The 19,297-nt window shown below is 52.7% G+C and overlaps 1 protein-coding gene and 1 long non-coding RNA gene across 2 annotated transcripts in view; one reads left to right on the top strand and one right to left on the bottom strand.

Moving 5' to 3' along the window:
* PGPEP1 (pyroglutamyl-peptidase I) overlaps positions 1-11,107 on the top strand; it is a 16,493-nt gene extending 5,386 nt beyond the window's left edge. The window contains exons 4-6 of the mRNA XM_015557711.1: positions 5,678-5,794; positions 6,713-6,945; positions 9,527-11,107. Coding sequence (XP_015413197.1) covers positions 5,678-5,794; positions 6,713-6,945; positions 9,527-9,719 — 543 coding nt within the window. The 3' untranslated portion in view covers positions 9,720-11,107. The remainder of the gene's footprint in view (positions 1-5,677; positions 5,795-6,712; positions 6,946-9,526) is intronic.
* An 862-nt stretch (positions 11,108-11,969) lies between these two features.
* The window catches only part of LOC107181587, a 14,508-nt gene continuing 7,180 nt past the window's right edge, over positions 11,970-19,297 (bottom strand). The window contains exon 3 of the long non-coding RNA XR_001512246.1: positions 11,970-11,979. This is a non-coding gene — a long non-coding RNA (uncharacterized LOC107181587). The remainder of the gene's footprint in view (positions 11,980-19,297) is intronic.

Raw genomic sequence — 19,297 nt, 5'->3', positions numbered from 1 at the left:
TGGCTGTTGGAGAGGTCCAGTCGGCACCTCGAGGAAACAGTCCTCGAGTGTGCTTGGGGTGGTCCAGCCTCGGTTGCAGGAACTGTTGTCTGTCACCTGCGGCTGAAGATGGGGGCTTGGCTACAGAGTGGGCGGCGTCACTTTCTGTCCCAACTTTTTCAGAAGCCCAAGTTGCCATCTGGAGAAGGCACCTCCTTCCCTCTCGGGACCAGCGGACTTCTCTCCCTGTCCGTCTCTCCTCTTCTCTCTTCACCTTTCCCTCTTTGTACCTGTGCCTCTCTCCCCCTCCCTGCCTCTTTCAGTTTCTCTGGGCCTCTCTGGGCCTGTCTTTCTGTCTCTCCCCTTCTCTCTCCATCTCTCTCCGTCTCTGCTTCTCTTTGTTTTTCTGTTTCTCTTGCCCCCCCCTGAGGCACTCTGTCTCTCTTCCTTTCCTGCCCCCTTTCTCTCTGTCTTTTGCTCCCCTCTTCCATGTGACCTTCCTTCTTCAGCCTTAGGTGAACCTCACCACCCACAGCAGGAGGTGGGAGTTCTGGGGAGTGAGGGGTGACTCCACACCTGGGTCTTTCCCCAGGATGGGGCTCCTCTGCACCTCTTGCAGGGAAGGTGGATTTTCATGTGTCCCGTCTCTCCCCGTGGCCCGGGGCACCAGCTGCATGTCTCTTCCGGAGGCCCAGGCAGGTGTAGGTGTCAAGGGCCCAAGGGCCGGGACCCCTGGCTCGGGGCTGTCTGGAGCCCTCCCTGCCGGAGCAGGCCAGGAGGAGCCGGGTCACAGTCCCGGTGACAGCACAGGACAATGACTGCCACCGCGCGTCTAGACAGACCTGCTAAGGCTATTAAGCAGGGAACAAAGATGGTCTTTGTTGTGGGGTCAAGGGAATCGGTCAGACGCGTCCGAGCGGTGGAGTCTTGTCAGGTAGACGGGGTATAGACAATGCACCGTCTGGGACGCCCGGCCGGTCCCTTCCTTTCCCGGAGATGCTCGGCACTCACTGCCAATTGTTGTGGGACTGGGGGTGTGCTGCCAGCCCCCCAGGAGAACCAGTTGGCCCTGTTGGAACAGAAAGTGTTTAGGAGCAAAGAATTGCGTGAGATTACTGGCCGCCCACCTCTCATAACTTCAGAGGAACTTAATAGCTGCTCTTTGACCTCCGTTACCCGTTTTAAAATTGGAGAATAATTTGCAAAGAATGACATGTACTGATCTGCAGTATCCGCCTCACTTAGGAGAAAAGTATTTATGCCCAGGTCTCCAAAGCTCCATTGCAGTCCACCTAGAGCAGCGGTTCTCAACCTTCCTAATGCCGCGACCCTTGAATACTGTTCCTCATGTTGTGGTGACCCCCAACCATAACATTATTTTCGTTGCTACTTCATAACTGTAATTTTGCTACTGTTATGAATCGTCATGTAAATATCTGATATGCAGGATGTATTTTCATTGTTACAAATTGAACATAACTAAAGCATAGTGATTAATCACAAAAACAATATGTAATTATATATGTGCTTTCCGATGGTCTTAGGCGACCCCTGTGAAAGGGTCATTCGACCCCCAAAGGGGTCGCGACCCACAGGTTGAGAACCGCTGACCTAGAATCTGCCCTCCTGTCTCCCACCGCCCCTCCCCCCCTCGTCCTGCCCCAGGGACAGCTGCCATCCTGAGCTCGGTCACCGTAGAGGAGTTTTGCTTGATCTTGAATGTGTGGCACAGCCTCTGTGCCCCAGTGTGCCAGTTGCTTTTGCTCAGCTGCTCTGGTGCAGGCGGGCAACCGGCTCTTTTCCTGATTCACCCCTCCGCCCACTGACAGCGGCATTCGGAGACTTCAGGGTCTGCTCCCTAAGAGTAAGGCAGCCGCGGCGCTCCCATCAGGGTCTTTACCCAGAGGGGGATGGCTTGCTCTGTGTGTGCATGTTCTTTGATGGGGGTTTTCCTAGTTCAGATGTTTCCCCCGTTGGGAAGGGGCTAGCGCTGCACCCAGAGAACATGAGGAACTCAGGTTCGATCAAGAGGGTGACTCGTTCTGTGGCTCCCAGCTCATTTTCTACTGCTGAGGTGTGCGGGCACGTGGCATCGAGCTTATGGCGGAGAGGAGGGCAGAGAGGGTTTGCAGGGAGGGGCTGCCCAGAGCCGGGCGTCCGGCCTTGGCACATCCCATGTCATGGGGGCCACTGGGAGGGTTTCTGTCCCCAGAGAGGATTGCTTGGATTGGTCACTAATCAAATTAGTAGCATCCCTGATCTCTGCCCTCAGAGGCGATGCCACCAAATTGACTTGCTTGGGCCTGTGAGGGGCTCAGTTTGGGACAACTTACGACTGAGACTCTGAATAAGTCCTTCCTCAGCCTGAGAAATGGATTCTTTTAATTTCTGTACTTTTTCTTTTTTTAGAGAGAGAGGAAGGGAGAGGGAGAGAGAGAAACATGAGTTGGCTTCCTCCTGCCTGTCCCCTGCTGGGGATCAAGCCTGCAACCTGGGCATGTTGCCCTGACCTGGAATCGAACCCGAGACCTTTTGGTGCATGGGATGACGCTCAGCCAACTGAGCCACACCAGCCAGGTCAATTTCTGGGCTTTAAACCTATTTTCTGTTGCCAGAAAAGGCTGCCAGGGCGCAGGACGAAGACACGGGGTAAGGCAGGAAAGTTCCAAGCAGTGAGGACAGGAGGTTAAGAGCAGGTGGCGTCACGGTTGGTGGGGCGTGAGGATGGATGAGATGATTCCATCCTCGACCAACATAAAGCCTTTGCTGGAGACGCCTCCCAGCCTGTGCGGAGAGGAAGCAACCGTCTTTATCCCCCTTCAACTACATTTTTGACAAGTTATAAGAATCATACAAAGAAGTCTTTTCCATGCCCAGATCCCCCAATTCTTAGTATTATATTACGTTTGCTTTTTCTCTATAGAGAAGTAAATAAGAAGATAAGTGTAATTTAATTTTTTTTCTTGACTTCTAAGTCATTTTTTATTGTGGTGAAATACACATAATGTAAAATTTACCTCAGTTATTTTTTAAACGTATTTTTTCCGTTGACGTTTTTATATGTGTATATTTTTATTTCAGAGAGGGAGATAGAAACATCAATGATGAGAGAGAATCAGTGATTGGCTGCCTCCTGCACGCCCCACACTGGGGATGGAGCCTGCCACCCAGGCATGTGCCCTTGGCTGGAATCGAACCCGGGACCCTTCAGTCCGTAGGCTGATGCTCTATCCACTGAGCCAAACTGGCTAGGGCTCAGTGATTTTTTTTTTTTTTTTTACTTATTATTGATTTCAGAGAGAAAGGGAGAGGGGGAGAGATGAGATAGAAGCATCAATGAGAGAGAATCATTGATCAGCTGCCTCCTGCACGTCCCCTACTGGGGATCTAGTCCGCAACCTGGACATGTGCTCTGACAGGGAATCAAACTGGCAACTTTTCTGTGCAGGAGGTGACGCCCAACCAGCTAAGCCACACTGGCCAGGGTGGTGTGATATGATTTTAGATTCTGCCTTGGGGGTCAGGAGGCTGGGACAGTGTGGGGCAGAACACAGTGGGACTTGGTCTCCAAATCGAGTTGACAAACAAAATTCAGGTGTATCCAGCAAACCTCAAGCACATGGTGGTCTGTCCGTTTGTGTGGCCATAACAATCACTTCAGTGTGTGGAAACTGGGTAAATGTTTATGAAATCGGGGAGCTGAAACGGTGGTCACAGATCTGAAACCTCCCTCGCTTCTCAGGGGTTTGACCGGGTGGAAAGCGATCTGGTCAGGTAGGAGTCCTGATTGCACGCTGGCCAGCATGTGCCTGCTCTGTCTCTGCATCTCAGATCCTTAACGAATGTCTTCTCTGGTCCCATAGCACAATCAGTCCAGAGGGTCGAGGTGTAGATGGCAGGGGAGCTCGAAGAATGCAAATACGAATGACCACGAAAAATGATTGTGGGAGAAATGAAATATTTTACAAAGTTTCTCTTTAGTGCATTTTAATGTTTTAAAATCCATTTCGGCCCGGCCAGTGTGGGCCAGTGGTTGAGCATTGACCTATGAATCAGGGGGTCAAGGTTCGATTTCTGGTCAAGGCACCTGCCCTGGTTACGGGCTCAATCCCCAGTGAGGGGCGTGCAGGAGGCAGCCGCTCGGTGATGTTTCTCTCATCATTGATGTTTCTTTCTCTCCTCTCCTTTCCTCTCTCTCAAATTAATAAACACATATTAATAAAGACATATTTTTAAAAAATAAAATCAATTTCACGCAGAGCATAACCCCCACACCCCCACAACCAACTGTCCCAGCAACAGCCTGCAGCTCGCTGTGCGCCAGGGTTTGGGGTGTAGGCTTGCACTCTGTCCTCATCTGTCCAGCTGTGGGATATCTCTGGGGATCCTTCCTGGCCCCACAAGTCACCGGGCTTGATGAGAGGGAAGGGGTTCCAGTTCCTGGTGTTGGCATTTGCGACACCCCCCCACGCCCACACACACACCATCATGCCCCACCCACCCTCCAGGGGTCCTTGCTCCCAGGTGACCTGCCGCACCCTCTTTGGGGAGCGGTTTGGAATGATCTGTCAGTGAGGAGAGACCTGCTTTCCCAGGCGTCAGCTGCCTCCAGGGTAAACTGCAGTGACTGGGTGTGGGTTGGGCAGCAGGGATAGCAAGGTCAGGCGAGCTGGAGGAGATGCAGGAACTCAGCTGTGGCAGATTCCCTGAGGCGTCACACAAATGAGGCACCTGGGACCTGCCCGTGGCCCAGAGAACGCCCACTGGCAGCAGCCTTTCCACACCACTGCGTGAGATCTGAGGACAATGTGAACTAGCTCGACTGATAATCATTATTTGGGGTATTAATTCGACTATGAAGAATGTCCAGGTCTTCATATTGAGCTGAAGTCTTCATCCCCAAATATCTCTGCCCCCCTCTGGGTGCCGGGCTGGCCGGCTCACTGTTCCTCCAGCGAATCTGGTTCTGGGCCTTGGGCCGGCCAGGTGGTAGGCTCCGCCCACAAGGAGTTAACAGGCAGACCCTTGGTGGAAAGCATCAGTGTTTCCCCAGAAAAGTGTGTACGCAGTAACCCCTGGCCCTGTTTGTATGTATAGGATTCATGATGTTCTTAGACCACCTCCTGCCCAAGATGGTTAGAGGCTCCCTAAGGAGCTGGGAAGCCCCCGCATATGAATGCTGAGCTCCTGCTATATACCACCCACCAAGTCTATGCATAATTCTTAGCAGGTGTAACCAGGGAAAGCGTAGTAACAACAAAAACAGTAGTAACAGTGGCAACATCATTTGAGCTTTGCTTGGAACTCTTAGTGTGAGTTTGTTCATTTAATTCTTCTAAGCACATTGTGAGGTCAGTACCTTTTTTAATCCCCATTTTACAGATGAGAAGACTGAGGCTCAGAGAGGTTAAGTGACATGCCCAAGGTCACATAGGCAGGGTTCAAACCCAAGAGCCCAGCTCCAGAGGCTGCAGCATCACAGCCCTGCCGCTCATGGACGTGCAGATAGAGTTCGAGGCGAGCGGGTCGGGGGAGGGGATGAGGGGAGAGCTTTGGGGTAGACCAGCCCACTTGCCTACCCACTCTGCCCAGAGTCAGGACACCCACCTGTTTTCTGAGGATCGGCCAGTTTATCCCCACGGAACACCGTATTGCTGTGCTGCCTAATGCTCCGACACCCCCTCTCCCTCGCTTTCAGGAGCTGGAGAAGCTGGGCCTTGGCGACAGCGTGGACCTGCACGTGTACGAGATTCCCGTCGAGTACAAGACAGTCCAGAGGCTCATCCCCGCCCTGTGGGAGAAGCACAGCCCACAGGTGAGCCGGGCAAAGGCAGCTGCTTCCTTATCGGGCCCTGAGATGGGCGCCCACCCCGGGGTGATTTATGGAGCTTTGTTCCTGCTTTGATCTCATGCAGTCAGAGATCAAGAATCATTGAGATGTTTTACACTTTTTTTGTGCCCAATCCCCCAAATCTGATAGTTTTTACACTTGACTGTACATCTCAGTTTGCACCAGCCACATGACAAGGGCTCAGTAGCTGCCTAAATTTTCAGTGTTCACATAGTTTCTTACAGGGCCCCGTCTGTGTGTAAGCATACACACCAGTAATTGATGGTTGAAGTTACACTGTAGTCAGTTTGGTATCCTGCTTTTCATAAATATTTTATCATGAGCATTTAATCACCTAGGTCATTAAAAATTCTCCCTAACCATTATTTTAATCGCTGGGTAATTTTTAGTAATTAATATAACCATTCTCTTATAATTGGGTGTGCTACTTGTTTCCATTTTTATAAGTAACACGGAAGTGAGCATTGAAAGACTATTACATCTTTGATTATTTTTAGGCTACATTCCTAAAAGTGATACGTGGTCTTTTGCATTTGGCAATATGTCTTGGAGATCATGCCTTACAGAACTGCTTTGGGCATTTTAGCAGCTACACAGTAGTTCATAACTTATTTAACCAGCCCACACAAATAATTAATTACGTGTTTTCCAGTATTTGATTGTATTAAAAGGCTATGGAAACATCCTTGCATGATTCACATCCTTGTACGTGGCACTTGGCATACCTTTCTGCAGTGGTGACTTTGGGTCTGTTCCAGCAGAAGAGGTGGGAAACGGTGTAACTGCGGGTGGAGCCCAGCAAGGCTGCCACCCTCTCCTTGACCTGAGGGCCCCCCTAGTCCCGGGGACAGGCCCTGTGAAGCCCCGCCTGTCTGTCTGCAGCTGGTGGTGCATGTGGGCGTGTCGGGCATGGCAACCACAGTCACGCTGGAGAAGTGCGGCCACAACAAGGGCTACAAAGGGCTGGACAATTGCCGCTTCTGCCCCGGCTCCCAGTGCTGCGTGGAGGATGGGCCTGAAAGCATCGATTCCATCATCGACATGGACGCCGTGTGTAAGAGGGTCACGACCCTGGGCCTGGATGTGTCGGTGACCATCTCGCAAGATGCCGGCAGGTAGGGCTCCGTGGGGTGGGTGTGAGTGGGTTTCCCTCCTCCACCGGCCCAGGCCAGTGCCAAGCAAGCCAGGTGTGTTGACTTTGGCCTCTGAGGGCTGAAGGCTCACCATGCGTAAACCACAGAACAAAGGATCTACTCTTAACAGGTCGCACCGATGCTGCTTCCGGAGCTCATTACGCATGGATCTGCCCCCTTCTCCCCACCTGGTCCCTGCCGTCTCCCATCTGGATGCGGCTCCAGCCAGCTCCCTGCTGTCCTCCCCCACGCAGTCTATTTCTATACTAGTTTTCCTGCCGCTGCTGTAACAAAACCACACACAGAAATTTATTCTCTCCCAGTTCTGGGGGCCGGACGTCCAAAATCAAAGGGTCAGCCAGGTCCATTCCTTCTCAAAGCTCTGAAGAGAGTCTGTTCCCTGTCTCTCTCCTGACCTGTGGCGGCTGCCGGTGGCCCTTTGCGTTCCTTGGCTCGGAGATGTGTCACCCCAATCCTGCCTCTGTCTTCCTATGGCTTTTTTTTTTTTAAATCCTCACCCAAGGATATTTTTCCATTGATTTTTAGAGAGTGGAAGAGAGAGGGAAAGACAGAGAGAAATATTGATGTGAAGGAAGCACATTGGTTGCTTGCCTCCTGCACGAGCCCCGGCCAGGGCCCAGGCCAGGGAGGAGCCTGCAACCGAGGTACGTGCCCTTGACCAGAATGGAACCTGGGACCCTTCAGTCCACAGGCCGACTGGCTAGGGCCATATGGCCTCCTTATAAGGACACCGGTCATTGGATTTAGGACCCACCCTAGTCCAGTATGACCTCCTGTTACCTAATTACATCTGCTAAACCCCCATATCCAAGTAAGGTCTCATTCTGAGGTGCCAGGTGAACATGAATTTGGAAGGGAGACTATTACAGGTCTTTTATAAGTTTAGGTCAGATGATGTCTCTTCCTTGCTGAATCCTCCCTAAAGCTCCCACTGCACCTGGAATAAAATCCCAGTCTCTCCCCACCATCCCCAGGTGCTATGTGGTCTGGCCCCTACCCACTCCTCCACCCTCATCTGCCTCCACACTCTCCTTACCCATTGCATTCCAGACCCACAAACCAGCCTCCTCCTGTTCCTGCTCACTCTAGCCTCAGGGCCTTTGCACTCGCTGTAGCCTCTGCCCAAACTTGCCTCCCTCCGACGAGGCCTCTTTCAGGTCTCAGCTCCAACATGTTGCCTCCTCTACCTCCCAGACCAAGCTGTGTCCTCTGTTCCACTCCCTCTCAGCACCTGGCACCTGGATTTCTCAACACGTCTCACACTTCTCCATCCCAAAGGCAGCAGGTGACAAATTCAGCTGACTGACTGATGTAGGAGTGACTGAATTTCTTATCCGTCTCCTTTTAAAACCAGTTTGAAGTTGCACAGACAATTCTAGGCTATGTTCTCATATGTTCCCGTAGTGAAAAATTCTCTTGCCCTCTCTCCTTCCCGCTGGCGACCCCTCTGTTAAGCGAGAGACTTAAATTCTGAGCCCTCCTATCACCTCCATGTCTCCATCCGTGTCTAGAGCACTTGGCATGCTGCTTTAGCATTTTGTCCCGTTTCGCTTTGCTTTTATGTGGACGGGGTTACGTGGCATGGAGTTTCCCGAGCATTCCCTCCCTCGCTTTCACTTACGGACACACGACTGGGCCTTCGTGAGTTCTTTGTCTTCCTCTGGAGCTGCCACATGCCTTGGAACTGGTTGTGTAGTTTTCCACCGTGTGGATAAACCGAAGTTTATTAAGCCACTCCTCCGTCAGTGGACCTTTAGGTTGTGTCTTCGTCTGTTTGAGTTGCAATAACCAAATACCGCAGACTGGGGGCGCTTGACAACAACAGAAATGTATTGCTCACCGTTCTGGAGGCTGGGAAGTTCAAGATCAAGGGAGGCCCTCCTCCAGATGGCTGGCTTCTTGTATGTCCTCACACGTGGGAGGAGCAAGAGCGCTCTCTGAGGTCTCTGTTAAAAGGTCACCAACGCCATTGATGAGGGCCCTCGCTTCTCAGAGAACCCACCTCCTAATACCATCACATTGGGAATGAGGGCTTCACATAGGAATTGTGTGTGCGGGGTGGGGGTGGGAGACGGATGGGACACACACACACACACACACACACACACACATTCCGACCCTGGCAGGTGGCTTCCTGTTGTCCTGTGTTATACACACACTGCAGCGAACACCTTGTTTATCTTTCTGTGCAGCTGGCTCCTGAAGGCAGGTTCTAAGAACTGGAACCGTCAGTTTGTAAAGACTGTGCCTTCGTCATTATGCGAGCCTGCCAGAGCGCCTTCCCCTGGGGCAGTTTCCGTCCACGCTAGCAGCGTGTCACACTGCCCACGTCCCCACATACGTACCCGCACCGGGAGTTCACAGGTTGTTTTTGTGTGTGTGTGTTTTTCATTTTGCCAACCTGAGAAGGGAGAGCAGTATTCCCTCCCTCTTGAGGATTTCCGGTGGGATTGGGTGTCTTACAGGAGGTTTGGATGGAGGCTGTCCTGTTAGTCTGACTATGTTTCGATCTCCCGCCTGCCCCCTATGTCCTGCGGCTTAGGTACCTCTGTGACTTCACCTACTACACCTCTCTGTACCAGAGTCACGGCCGCTCAGCCTTTGTCCACGTGCCTCCGCTGGGCAAGCCGTACAACGCAGACCAGCTGGGCAGGGCGCTGCGGGCCATCATCGAGGAGATGCTGGGCGTCCTGGAGCAGTCCGAAGACAGAATCCACTGTCGCCACGAACACTAAGAGCCACTCAGGCCTCCCGAGGCCTCACCCTACCAGGGACCCAGGAGGAGGCAAACTTTCAGCCGGTGATCCGATTCGGATCAGATCTTTCTGTTTACACACCTCCTCTCCCTTTTGATCTGCAAACGTGCTGATTGATTTGAACGGGCTGCTGAAGAGTGTTTCTCTGTTTCCCTTGGCATCTGGGGAGGTGGCCGTGATGTCCAGAGACCCTTGGGTGCGGATTTCTGAAGAGAATCCTGATTGGTTTATCTCCACGCCGCGATCCCACAGCTGGGCCACCTGTGCCCCTGCTCCTGAGGGCTCCGGGGACGGGATTTCGGAGTTCCCTCCACCCCATCACTGGCTTTTCCCAACCGTGAAGGCCTCTCCGAGAGGCTGCCCTGACCCGTGTCCCCACAGCTTGGACGGCCGTGGGCTTTGCTGTGACTTTGTTATTTTCAAAATTCTGTTCTCTCTCTCGCTTTTTAAAATTAATTGTTGAGAGAGAGAGAGAGAGAGAGAGAGAAAAGGGGGGAGAGAGAAACCCTGACTTGTTGTTCCCCTTATTTATGCGCTCATCGGTTGCTGTTTGTACGTGCCCTGATGGGGGATTGGACCCGCAACCTTGACATACCCGGGCGATGCTCTAACCAAATGAGCTGCCCGGCCAAGGCCTTACTCTCTTTTTTAAAACAATAGTGCTAGTTTGGGCACCGAGTAATTTATATTCCCTTCGGTTAAAACACAGGCTTTAGCCAACAACGAAAGTGTCTTTTCTTTTTCCTGGGGTGCAGCCCCTTCTGCCTCCTGTCCCGAGCACGGGACCTGCATCTCCGTTTGGGGGCTGACACTGGCCGTACTTGGGTTTGGGGACTGAGTGGGGGGAGGGTTGCTGCCCCAGGAGGTTGAAGGGTTTGCTGACCCTTTCGACACCCCAGCTGTGAGCTCTGGAGCGGGCCCCCCGGTGGAAAGGCCGACTTTGCCATCTTGACATGTACATGATTTTTTTTTTTTTAATATGTAAAAATTTGTAGCAGCTGAAAACCCACCCGCATCTGGCCTGGATTTTGGAGCTTTGGTGCTAGGGGCAAGCTTCTTGTTTTCCTTTAGGGGGCGCCCAAAGCCGGGCCTGGGGCTGGAGTTTGCCGAGCTCCTGTGTGTGCTGGCGCAGGGACCAGCGGGCTTTTGTGGGGATGGTTTTTGGCGTCGCACCCCGATTCAGGAGTGACTTGTTACCACCCTCCCCGGTGGCTTTGGACTTACAGCCAGGGATGAGCGTGGCATTTCCCAGGAGGCAACTACCTTCAGCTGTACCTTGGCCTCGTCAGGACAGGGCGGCGGCAGCAAGCGGGAAGCCGATCGAGAAAAAATACATGTTTGGGGAGAATTCCCGTTATTTCGGAGAACACGCGGCTTTATCATTTCCCTCAGCGCGAAGCAGACCGGAGTCTGATGCTGCATCGGATCCCGTCGATATCCGGACATGCAGGTCTCTGTTTGTTTTTAATTTTTTACTTCCTGATTTTTAGAGAGAGAAGAAGAGAGAGAGAGAAACATCGATTTGTTGTTCCGCTTATTTATGCACTCCTTGATTGATTCTGTATGTGTCCTGACTGTCGATGGAGCCCACAGTCTTGGTGTATCAGGATGATGCCCCAACCAACCAAGCTACCTGGCCAGGGCTATTTTTAATTAATTATTTATTTTTTTAAAAAAGGAGAGAGAGAGAAAGAGAGAGAGAGAGAGAGAGAGAGAGAGAGAGAGATCAGTGTGTTCTTCGTCTTATATATGCATTTATTGGTTTATTCCGGCATGTGCCTTGACCAGGGACCGAACCCACAGCCTTGATGTATCAGGATGACACTCTAACCAACTGACCTGCCCGGCCAGGACCAGTCTTGTTTTTTAAATAGTTGATATTTTTATTCTGTTTTCTTAAACATTTACCTTCTTTCCTTCCTGTTCCAGTGCCGGGGTGGCTCCTGCCTCTGCAGCACTATGTGGACTGGGAACCAGGTTGATGGGTTTCTGAGTTAGAGGCATTTTCTGACCCCTGGGCTTTCTTTGGAGGAGGAAAGGGGGCGCTGGTGGGAGACGAGGGGGCTTGGCTGTGGGCGTAGACTGTGGCCAGCAGGTGGAAATGATTGGGCCTCTGCTTCCCCCTCCATGCCAGCCCTCCCTCTGCCAGAAATGTCCCCTCCTGGTCCCCAGTCTGAGGTTGGGGTCTCCTGAGGAATCTGGGTGTGTGGGATATAATTGCATCTGCTCCATCACCTGGCTTCTGTGGGCAGAAATTGTGGCTCTTGAATGTGGGGGTGGGCCTCAAGGCGGGGGGGGGGGGCAGAGGTCTTATTCATAACATCAAGTTCCATCTAGCTCTGCTCCCCAAAGACCTGATTTTGGGGGCTCTGAGGAGAAAATGAAACTTGGCAGGATGGGGAGGGAGGTGAGGATTGGAGGTGAGCCAGGTCCAATCTTAGCTGGGTACCTACTGGAACCCAGGTGCTCCCCAAAGTCCACATTTTCATCTTTCTTTTGTCCTCATTTCACCTCTCTGTTTAAAGCACCCTGAGATTTAGCAGCCGAGAGACGTAACTTATTGTCTGATCATTGTCAAGTGTGTGTGTGCCATTTTTGTGTTCCCGCATTTGTTTTCGATTTCCTCAAAATGGACCGGAATCCTGTCCTTGTCCATGATACAGCACATATAGCTCATTTTTATTTAATCAGACAGCTATTAAATATTTCACTCATCCCTGACAGCTTTTTTTTTTTTCCTGTTTAGAATTTTTGAAAATTTTTCTTTTGGGTCAACTCATCCATTCACTCCATGATATGTCTGTCTGCGTTTGTTGGGTCTCGGACCAAAATGTTTTTGTGTAAGACGAGAGGGCCAGGTTCCCTTCCTCTCCCTTGTCGTTTTCAGAGCCTCAGATTGGGGCACAGAATGGGACAGGCGGGTGGGTCTGTGGAAGGGGTGCAGCTGTCAGGTGTGGAGGAGAATGATTCCAGAAGAGGTGGGTGTGACAGAGCTAATGGTGGAAAGTTAACCGAGGGATGTGATGTGAAGGCTGGTGGGGGGCGGTGAGAAGTGATGCTGGGGGCGGTCTCATATGGAAGCTGAAGGGGCCTCTCCCTGGTGAGCCTCTGAGGGGGGGAACAGGGGGAGGGAGTGTGATTTGGGTGTCTGGTTTAATATGCTAGAGCCTCTGCACCCCATACCTTGATTCTTCTCTCAGCTCCTTTGGCTCCCCGTCCCCCTCCAAAAAGAAGGTCAGTGGTGTGTGCGTGAGTACGTAGCTTGAAAAAGAAAGAAGATGGTGGAAAAAAGGAAGGAAGGGAGGAAGGAAGATGGAAAGAAGGAGGGATTTGAGTTGGTGTTCTGGGCAGGTGCCACTTGGCCTACCTGGTCCAGTCAAGGAGCAGCCAGGGCCCCAGCCACTGAGAGAGACAGGGCCAGGCAGGGGGCAACATCATGGCTTCCTACTCAGCACCAAGTCTTTGGCAAGAGTGTCAGATTGCAATCATTTCAGCACGAAAATCATTTTCAGCTGCCCTGCTGCTTGTTGGCATGGAAACTTCTATCAGGACGGGCCTGCTCAGGACAGCTGGAAAAGTAGATTCAAGATACCGTATTATCATCTTAGACGTCTCGGCTGGGAAGCTAGGCCAGCTGGGGGGCGGAGGAGGGGGTGTGCACCAGCGCTCCTGTGCCCCTTGGCAGTACCCAGGTTGGGGAGGGGAGCTGCTGGGGAAATCTGCCCACACACCAGCCTCTTTTTTGCTGCCACTGTCTAGACAGTTGACCTTTGACCTCTCCGCCCCTTGGAGTGTCTGAGCCAGAATTCTCCTTCAAGGACGGTGGGACAAAGCTCCATTCTTCACCGTTCCCCAGCCTCCACCTGGAGACCGAGCCTGCGGCCACGTGGGGCACTCACCAATGGTGGTCGGAGGGGCGGGGCGCCTTAGTGCCAGGTGGCCCCCCTCAATCCTCCTGGCTATGAATCTATGGTATCCGTGGACTTGGAGGAACCAAAAAGGGCTTTTTTCCCCCCATATCCCAGATGAAATTTCCCTTCTCCAGGCACAAGTGCCTTGCGAGGGCTTGGGGCTGCCGCTGGGTGAGGAAGCATGTTCAAGGCCAGGGTCCCGGTTGGACCCATGGCAGAATGGCTGTTTGGGGTGCGGACCATGTGCCAATGTTACATCTTGAAGGCCAGTGCCTCGGTGGGTGGTGGACATGCCTGCCAAGAGGCCCTGTCCCCTGGTGCAGGGGCAGTTGTCACAAGCTGGGTTTCTGGGGCTCCCAGACCTCGAGGGGCTCCCCACTCCGAATATCCGTTTCTCCTCCTCCCGCTCCTCACCCAAGCCGTTCCTTCAGCTGCCCCGACACCCGCAGAGGTGCCCGCCTCTCCCATGGGAATGGGGCTCGGAGAGGGGGCAGGATCCCTTCTCTGGGAGTTGGCCTGGCTCCCAAGTGCCCATTCGCAGGGGGGCGCCTGGGGGGAGCCGCTCTCCTGTCCTATACACTTCATCTCCAGGAAATCCCAGAGGAAGCCGGTTCGGAACAGGCTCAGCTCCCAAGGCTCGTGGAGTCCCCAGAACCCTGGGAGGCGCCACCTGGGTCCTGGGAGCGTTGTCTTTCCACCTGCCCAGGGGGTTCCCGGCTTCTAGGCCACCCCCCAACATCTTGTCCTAAATCGCTCCAGGAAAAAACTTTCCTGCCCACGGTCACCGTGTCTTCTGTCTCCAACAGAGGACCCTGCACCCCAGGTGGCTTCTCCCTGACCCCCTGAGTTCCCGTCAGTGCCTTGTCTGAAACCCTCACGGCCTGGGGCTCTCCACCAAGGAAGTGTCTGCCAGACTTTACTGAGGGCTGGACCCTGGGAGACCCCAAACTTGACACCCCAAAAGCAAATAAATCAGTTGAGATGTGATTTCTTGTGTGTCTGTGTGAGAAGTTGGCATCCACTGGGGTCACCTCCAGCGTGGGGGCATCCGTGGGCCGAGGGACCCCAAATCACCAGTCTCTCCCTCCTCGGCGTGTGGCCTGGGGCCGGATTTGTGGCCATTGCTCCCAGTGTGCTGAGGGGATGAGGGGGGGATTCTGTGCTGAGGCGCCTCTGTTCTGATGCACGGAGGGGCGGGGAGCGCCTCACGGTCACGCTGCCAGTGGGATTTGAGCCCTGAGTGCTGTCGGCAGCACGGGCAGACTTCTCACTCACACAGCCCTGTGTGTGGGGTGCCATCGCCACCTTTACAGATGGAGAAACTGAGGCTCTGCCGGTGGACCCCCTGCCCCCGTGTCCTGGGCAGGGAGGGGAGGCCTGGATCTGACCTCGGGCTGGCGTCCCTGAAGCTGACCAGCCTGGAGACTGAAAACGGGACTCGGTCGTTTCCCGTGCCTGTCCTCAGCAGGAATGAGGAAACTCCAGTCGGCGGCCGTGAAAGCGTAGCCCTTTGAGGCCAACGGGGCTTCAGCAATAGGACAATGTCTTGTCTCGGGAAATGTGGGTCCCAGGGGAGGAGGCCACTGCTCCCAGTCCTGGGCACCCCGGACTTTTGCCCCCCAAGAGGGGGGGTCCGTGGCCAGTGACCTTGTTCCTAAGGCTGCTCTTTTCTTGGCCCTGGGGTGTGGGCTACAGCCCCCGGAGTGCCCTCTAGTGGCTCCTGTGGCCAGTGGGAGGGGCGGTGATATTCTGTATGTCCTTTTTTTTTAGAGAAAGAGTGAGAGAGAAACATTGATTGGTTGCCTCCTGTATACACCCCGACCAGAGTCTGAACCCGCAACCTAGGTAAGTGCCCTGACTGGGAATCAAACCCACAACCTTTTGGGACAATGCTCCAACCAAGTGAGCCACACTCACCAGGGCCTGTGTGTCCTTTTCAAATGGGGGATCGCTCCCCAGTTTCTGAAAACCTCCCCTGACCCCCCTTGGCTGTCCTGCCCACGAAAAGCCCTGACAACACCCTTGGGCTGCAGGCCAAGAGACAGGCTGTGTGTGGCAGGGCGCCAGTGGTCCTAGGACACGGTGTGCGTGAGGATTGTGGGAGAGGCAACAGGCCAGTGGCACGGGACCTCGAGGCCTGGGGAGAGGCTTGCGTGTTCTTCTAAGGACCATGAGACGTGAGGGGAGGACTCGTTTTGCTTCCTTGAGCTGCAGTTTCTCCATATTCACGGAGCTTTAGTAGAATTCAATGAGATTCTGCTTTTACAGTCCGTAAGTGGGTGCCTGGGGCATAATTACAAATATAATAATTACAAATATAATTACCTCCTCCTCCAGGAAGCCCTCCTTCCTGTCCAGGTACCTCTTCGGACTCCCACAATTGCCTGGGTGTGCCCCCCCCTCCAAGTCACACATTCTGGGTATTAACTGACAGGTTCTGTGGGAGCTGGGGAGGGCGATTGGGTCTGTCTGGGGTCCCCTGTGTCCTCTGCATCCAGCACAGTGCTGGGCACAAAATAGGTGTGCAATGAACTACAAGAGGAGAGCGGAGAGGGATGAAGGCCGGATGTCCCATCCTTCGGCCAGCAAGGGGCGCAGAGAGATGCCTGAGCCTCCCAGGAGAGGAAGACAGGCCCTAGAGCAGCGGTTCTCAACCTGTGGGTCGCGACCCCTTTAGGGGTTGAATGACCCTTTCACAGGGGTCGCCTAAGACCATCAGAAAACACATATATAATTACATATTGTTTTGTGATTAATCACTATGCTTTAATTATGTTCAATGAAATTGGGGGTCACCACAACATGAGGAACTGTATTAAAGGGTCGCAGCATTAGGAAGGTTGAGAACCACTGCCCTAAAGGGCGAGGCTCCTCCTCCAGCCACAGTTCCCACCCCGCCTCTGGAGCCCCATCTCCGAGTCACTAGGACCTAGTGGCTGCACCTGGCACTCAGGAAGTACCTATTGTGCATTGGAACCTGGGTTGGGGACATGCCAGGAGTACAGAGCAGAGGTCCCAGATGGCCTGGGGGATGCAGAGCTCATTGCAGGGCAAGGCTTGGAGAGGCCGTGCTTGGCCCCATTCCACAGTGTCCCTCAGCTCTAGCAGGACATTCTCAGCCTCACTCCAAGGTGAAGGTCTGGGACACCAGTCTCACCATTCCAGTCTCAGCCTGTTCCGGGAACCTGCCTGGCCCCCGCCCCACCTCTCACAGCCCGTCGATTCCTTTTGTCCCGCAGGAGAAAGCCATACGCTATCCCTAGGTCTCTGCTGACCCCAGGCTGTCTCCTCGGCCTGGAAGCCCCCGCCCCTATTATGGGGAGCCTGGCCGTGGCATACTCAGCCCCAGGGCGCCTTATGTGCCATGCCAGCTCAGCCTGGTTCAGTGACCCTGAGTGGGGGGCGGGGCGGGGGGAAAGAATTGAGAAAAGACAGACAAGAGAATGAAAGCTGGGTCTCGGTGGGACACTGCTCCCTGATGAGAAGACAGCACCGGAGCCTACAAGCCGTGTCTTTATTTTATAGCAGATGCCACGAGGCAAAGTAGGGGCGTGATCACGTTGTTTACAGCATTCTCGTGAATCTCTACCCTACTCAACTACACGCACCTGAACTCTAGCAGAAGGCACGTGGGGCCACATGTTTGGACCACAGGTTCAAGCTTACAGCCACAGCCGTTGGCTATAATTGTGCTGGGAGGGCCCTGCCCTCCAGCTAGGACTTGCACGTGGCCATGAGAGGACCCTGTCCTTTCATTAGTCCGAGGCTTGAACCTGGCCAAAACACTGTAGCCGCGCCCCACATATCCCCCTTTACTTTTGTTTTTAAACACGCCCATTTACACTATCCAAAAAACTCTAAAATTATTCAGCATCATCAAAACATCAAAACAAATCCCCTGGCTATTAACAAAACTATAGACCCAGCAATGTTAACAAGAGAACAAAACTCTGGCTAATAACAAAGCAATACCAATGCAAAACCAAACTACAAACATGTCAACATTTTCAGGACATTCCACCCAGAGTCCTTAGATTTAGCTCCGCAAGATTTTACAGAAAACTGGCAGTTCACCAACACTAGCACAGCTTCCACTTGCTTTTCTAACATCTGCTTGGCCTCAGTCGCCATCTTCTTCAGCTGACTCCACGCCGATACCTCGGTCACTCGCGTAGCAAGATGCCGCCGATGCGAAGATGTCGTTGATGCAAAACCAGTCCCCTGGACCAGGCTGTTTGGACGGTTGACCTCGGCCCTGAGTCCGCACCAGTCCCCGTCAAATCAGCCCCGTCCGCGCAGTTGGAAGTCTGGTCCCTTCTCAGCTTCTTTCTTTAGCCGCTGCTGCGTGGAAACGAGCAGCCCTCGGTCCTGCAGAGCTGGAGACTTTCAGCTCTGGGTCTGGCGTCTCACACGGACCCAAAGTCCCAGGGAGCGATCAGGTTGCACAACGATAACCAAAGCCTAGAAACAATGCAACTGCTGCAAGAGCTTACAACCTAGGTCAGAAACAAAAATTACTTCCTTAAGCATCATCCACCACAGCCATCTTCTGCTTTACAGTGGCTTACACAAAACCTAGGAGATTTCTACCTTATTTTGTACCTCGTAATTACTTTTTTTTTTTTACTTCCTACCGCTTGCTTCTTACCGCTTGCTTTCTACTGTCTGGCTGCCCTTGCCCAAACCTTTCCTGGGTTGCAATCCCTGCTTATTTCTGCATTTCTACAGCTTATTTCCACTTTTTTTTCTACCGCTTATTTCCACAGCTTATTTCTACCTTAGCGCTTATTTTCTAACGTCTACCACTTATTTCTATTGCTTATTTCTTTCTACCACTTACTTTCTATTTCTACTGCTTATTTCTACTTATTTCTCTATTTCTACAGCTTATTTCTACCGCTTATTTCTACTTATTTCTCTATTTCTACAGCTTATTTCTACCGCTTATTTCTACTTATTTCTCTATTTCTATGGCTTATTTTCTACCTTAGGAATTTAAAAATGCTTACTTTAAAAATGCTTCAATTAAGCATTATTCCCATGTTTTACACCAAGCTAATTTTACCACACTTCGGCTCCCTACCTTATTTTTGTTTTTTGGCCTTCTTACTTTTGCTTTTGAAGCTTAACTTCTTATTTTCTTACTTTTGTTTTTTAAGCTTACTCTCTGCACGCGCCTTGGAGCCTCCTTTCACCTGACCACTTTTAAATTCCCCCCAACTCAGGCCTGTTCGGACACCACTTATTACGGCCAAAGGGGCCTGTCGGGCGTCACTTGTGCCGCGCCCCAAACTCAGGCCCTGGTCCCAGAACCCAGTCCCTGGTCGGGCGCCACCCCATTTATGCCTGGAGAACTCCTACGTATCCCTCAAAACCCAAGCTTTGGGGGAAGATGCCTTGAGTGTAACAGGCCTAGGAAGGGGTAAGGGGCGGGGGCGCGAAATATTGCACCAGAAATCCCAAAAGAGTACTTCCCCTACGCCCTCCTTTCAGCACTGGCCGTTGTGGGAAGTTGATCCCAGGCACTCAGCAGTTTCTACGAGGAGCGCCTGAAACTTGCCAGGACAGACCCCGGAAGGATGGAGGGGGCTCAGGCTGCCTCTCTTCCAAGTGTGGTACTGGGGGTGGGGGTGGGGGGTTGGGCGT

Source organism: Myotis davidii, unplaced genomic scaffold (assembly GCF_000327345.1).
Source record: "Myotis davidii unplaced genomic scaffold, ASM32734v1 scaffold448, whole genome shotgun sequence".
Classification (NCBI taxonomy): Eukaryota; Metazoa; Chordata; class Mammalia; order Chiroptera; family Vespertilionidae; genus Myotis; species Myotis davidii.
This window is presented reverse-complemented; position numbering and strand designations above follow the sequence as displayed.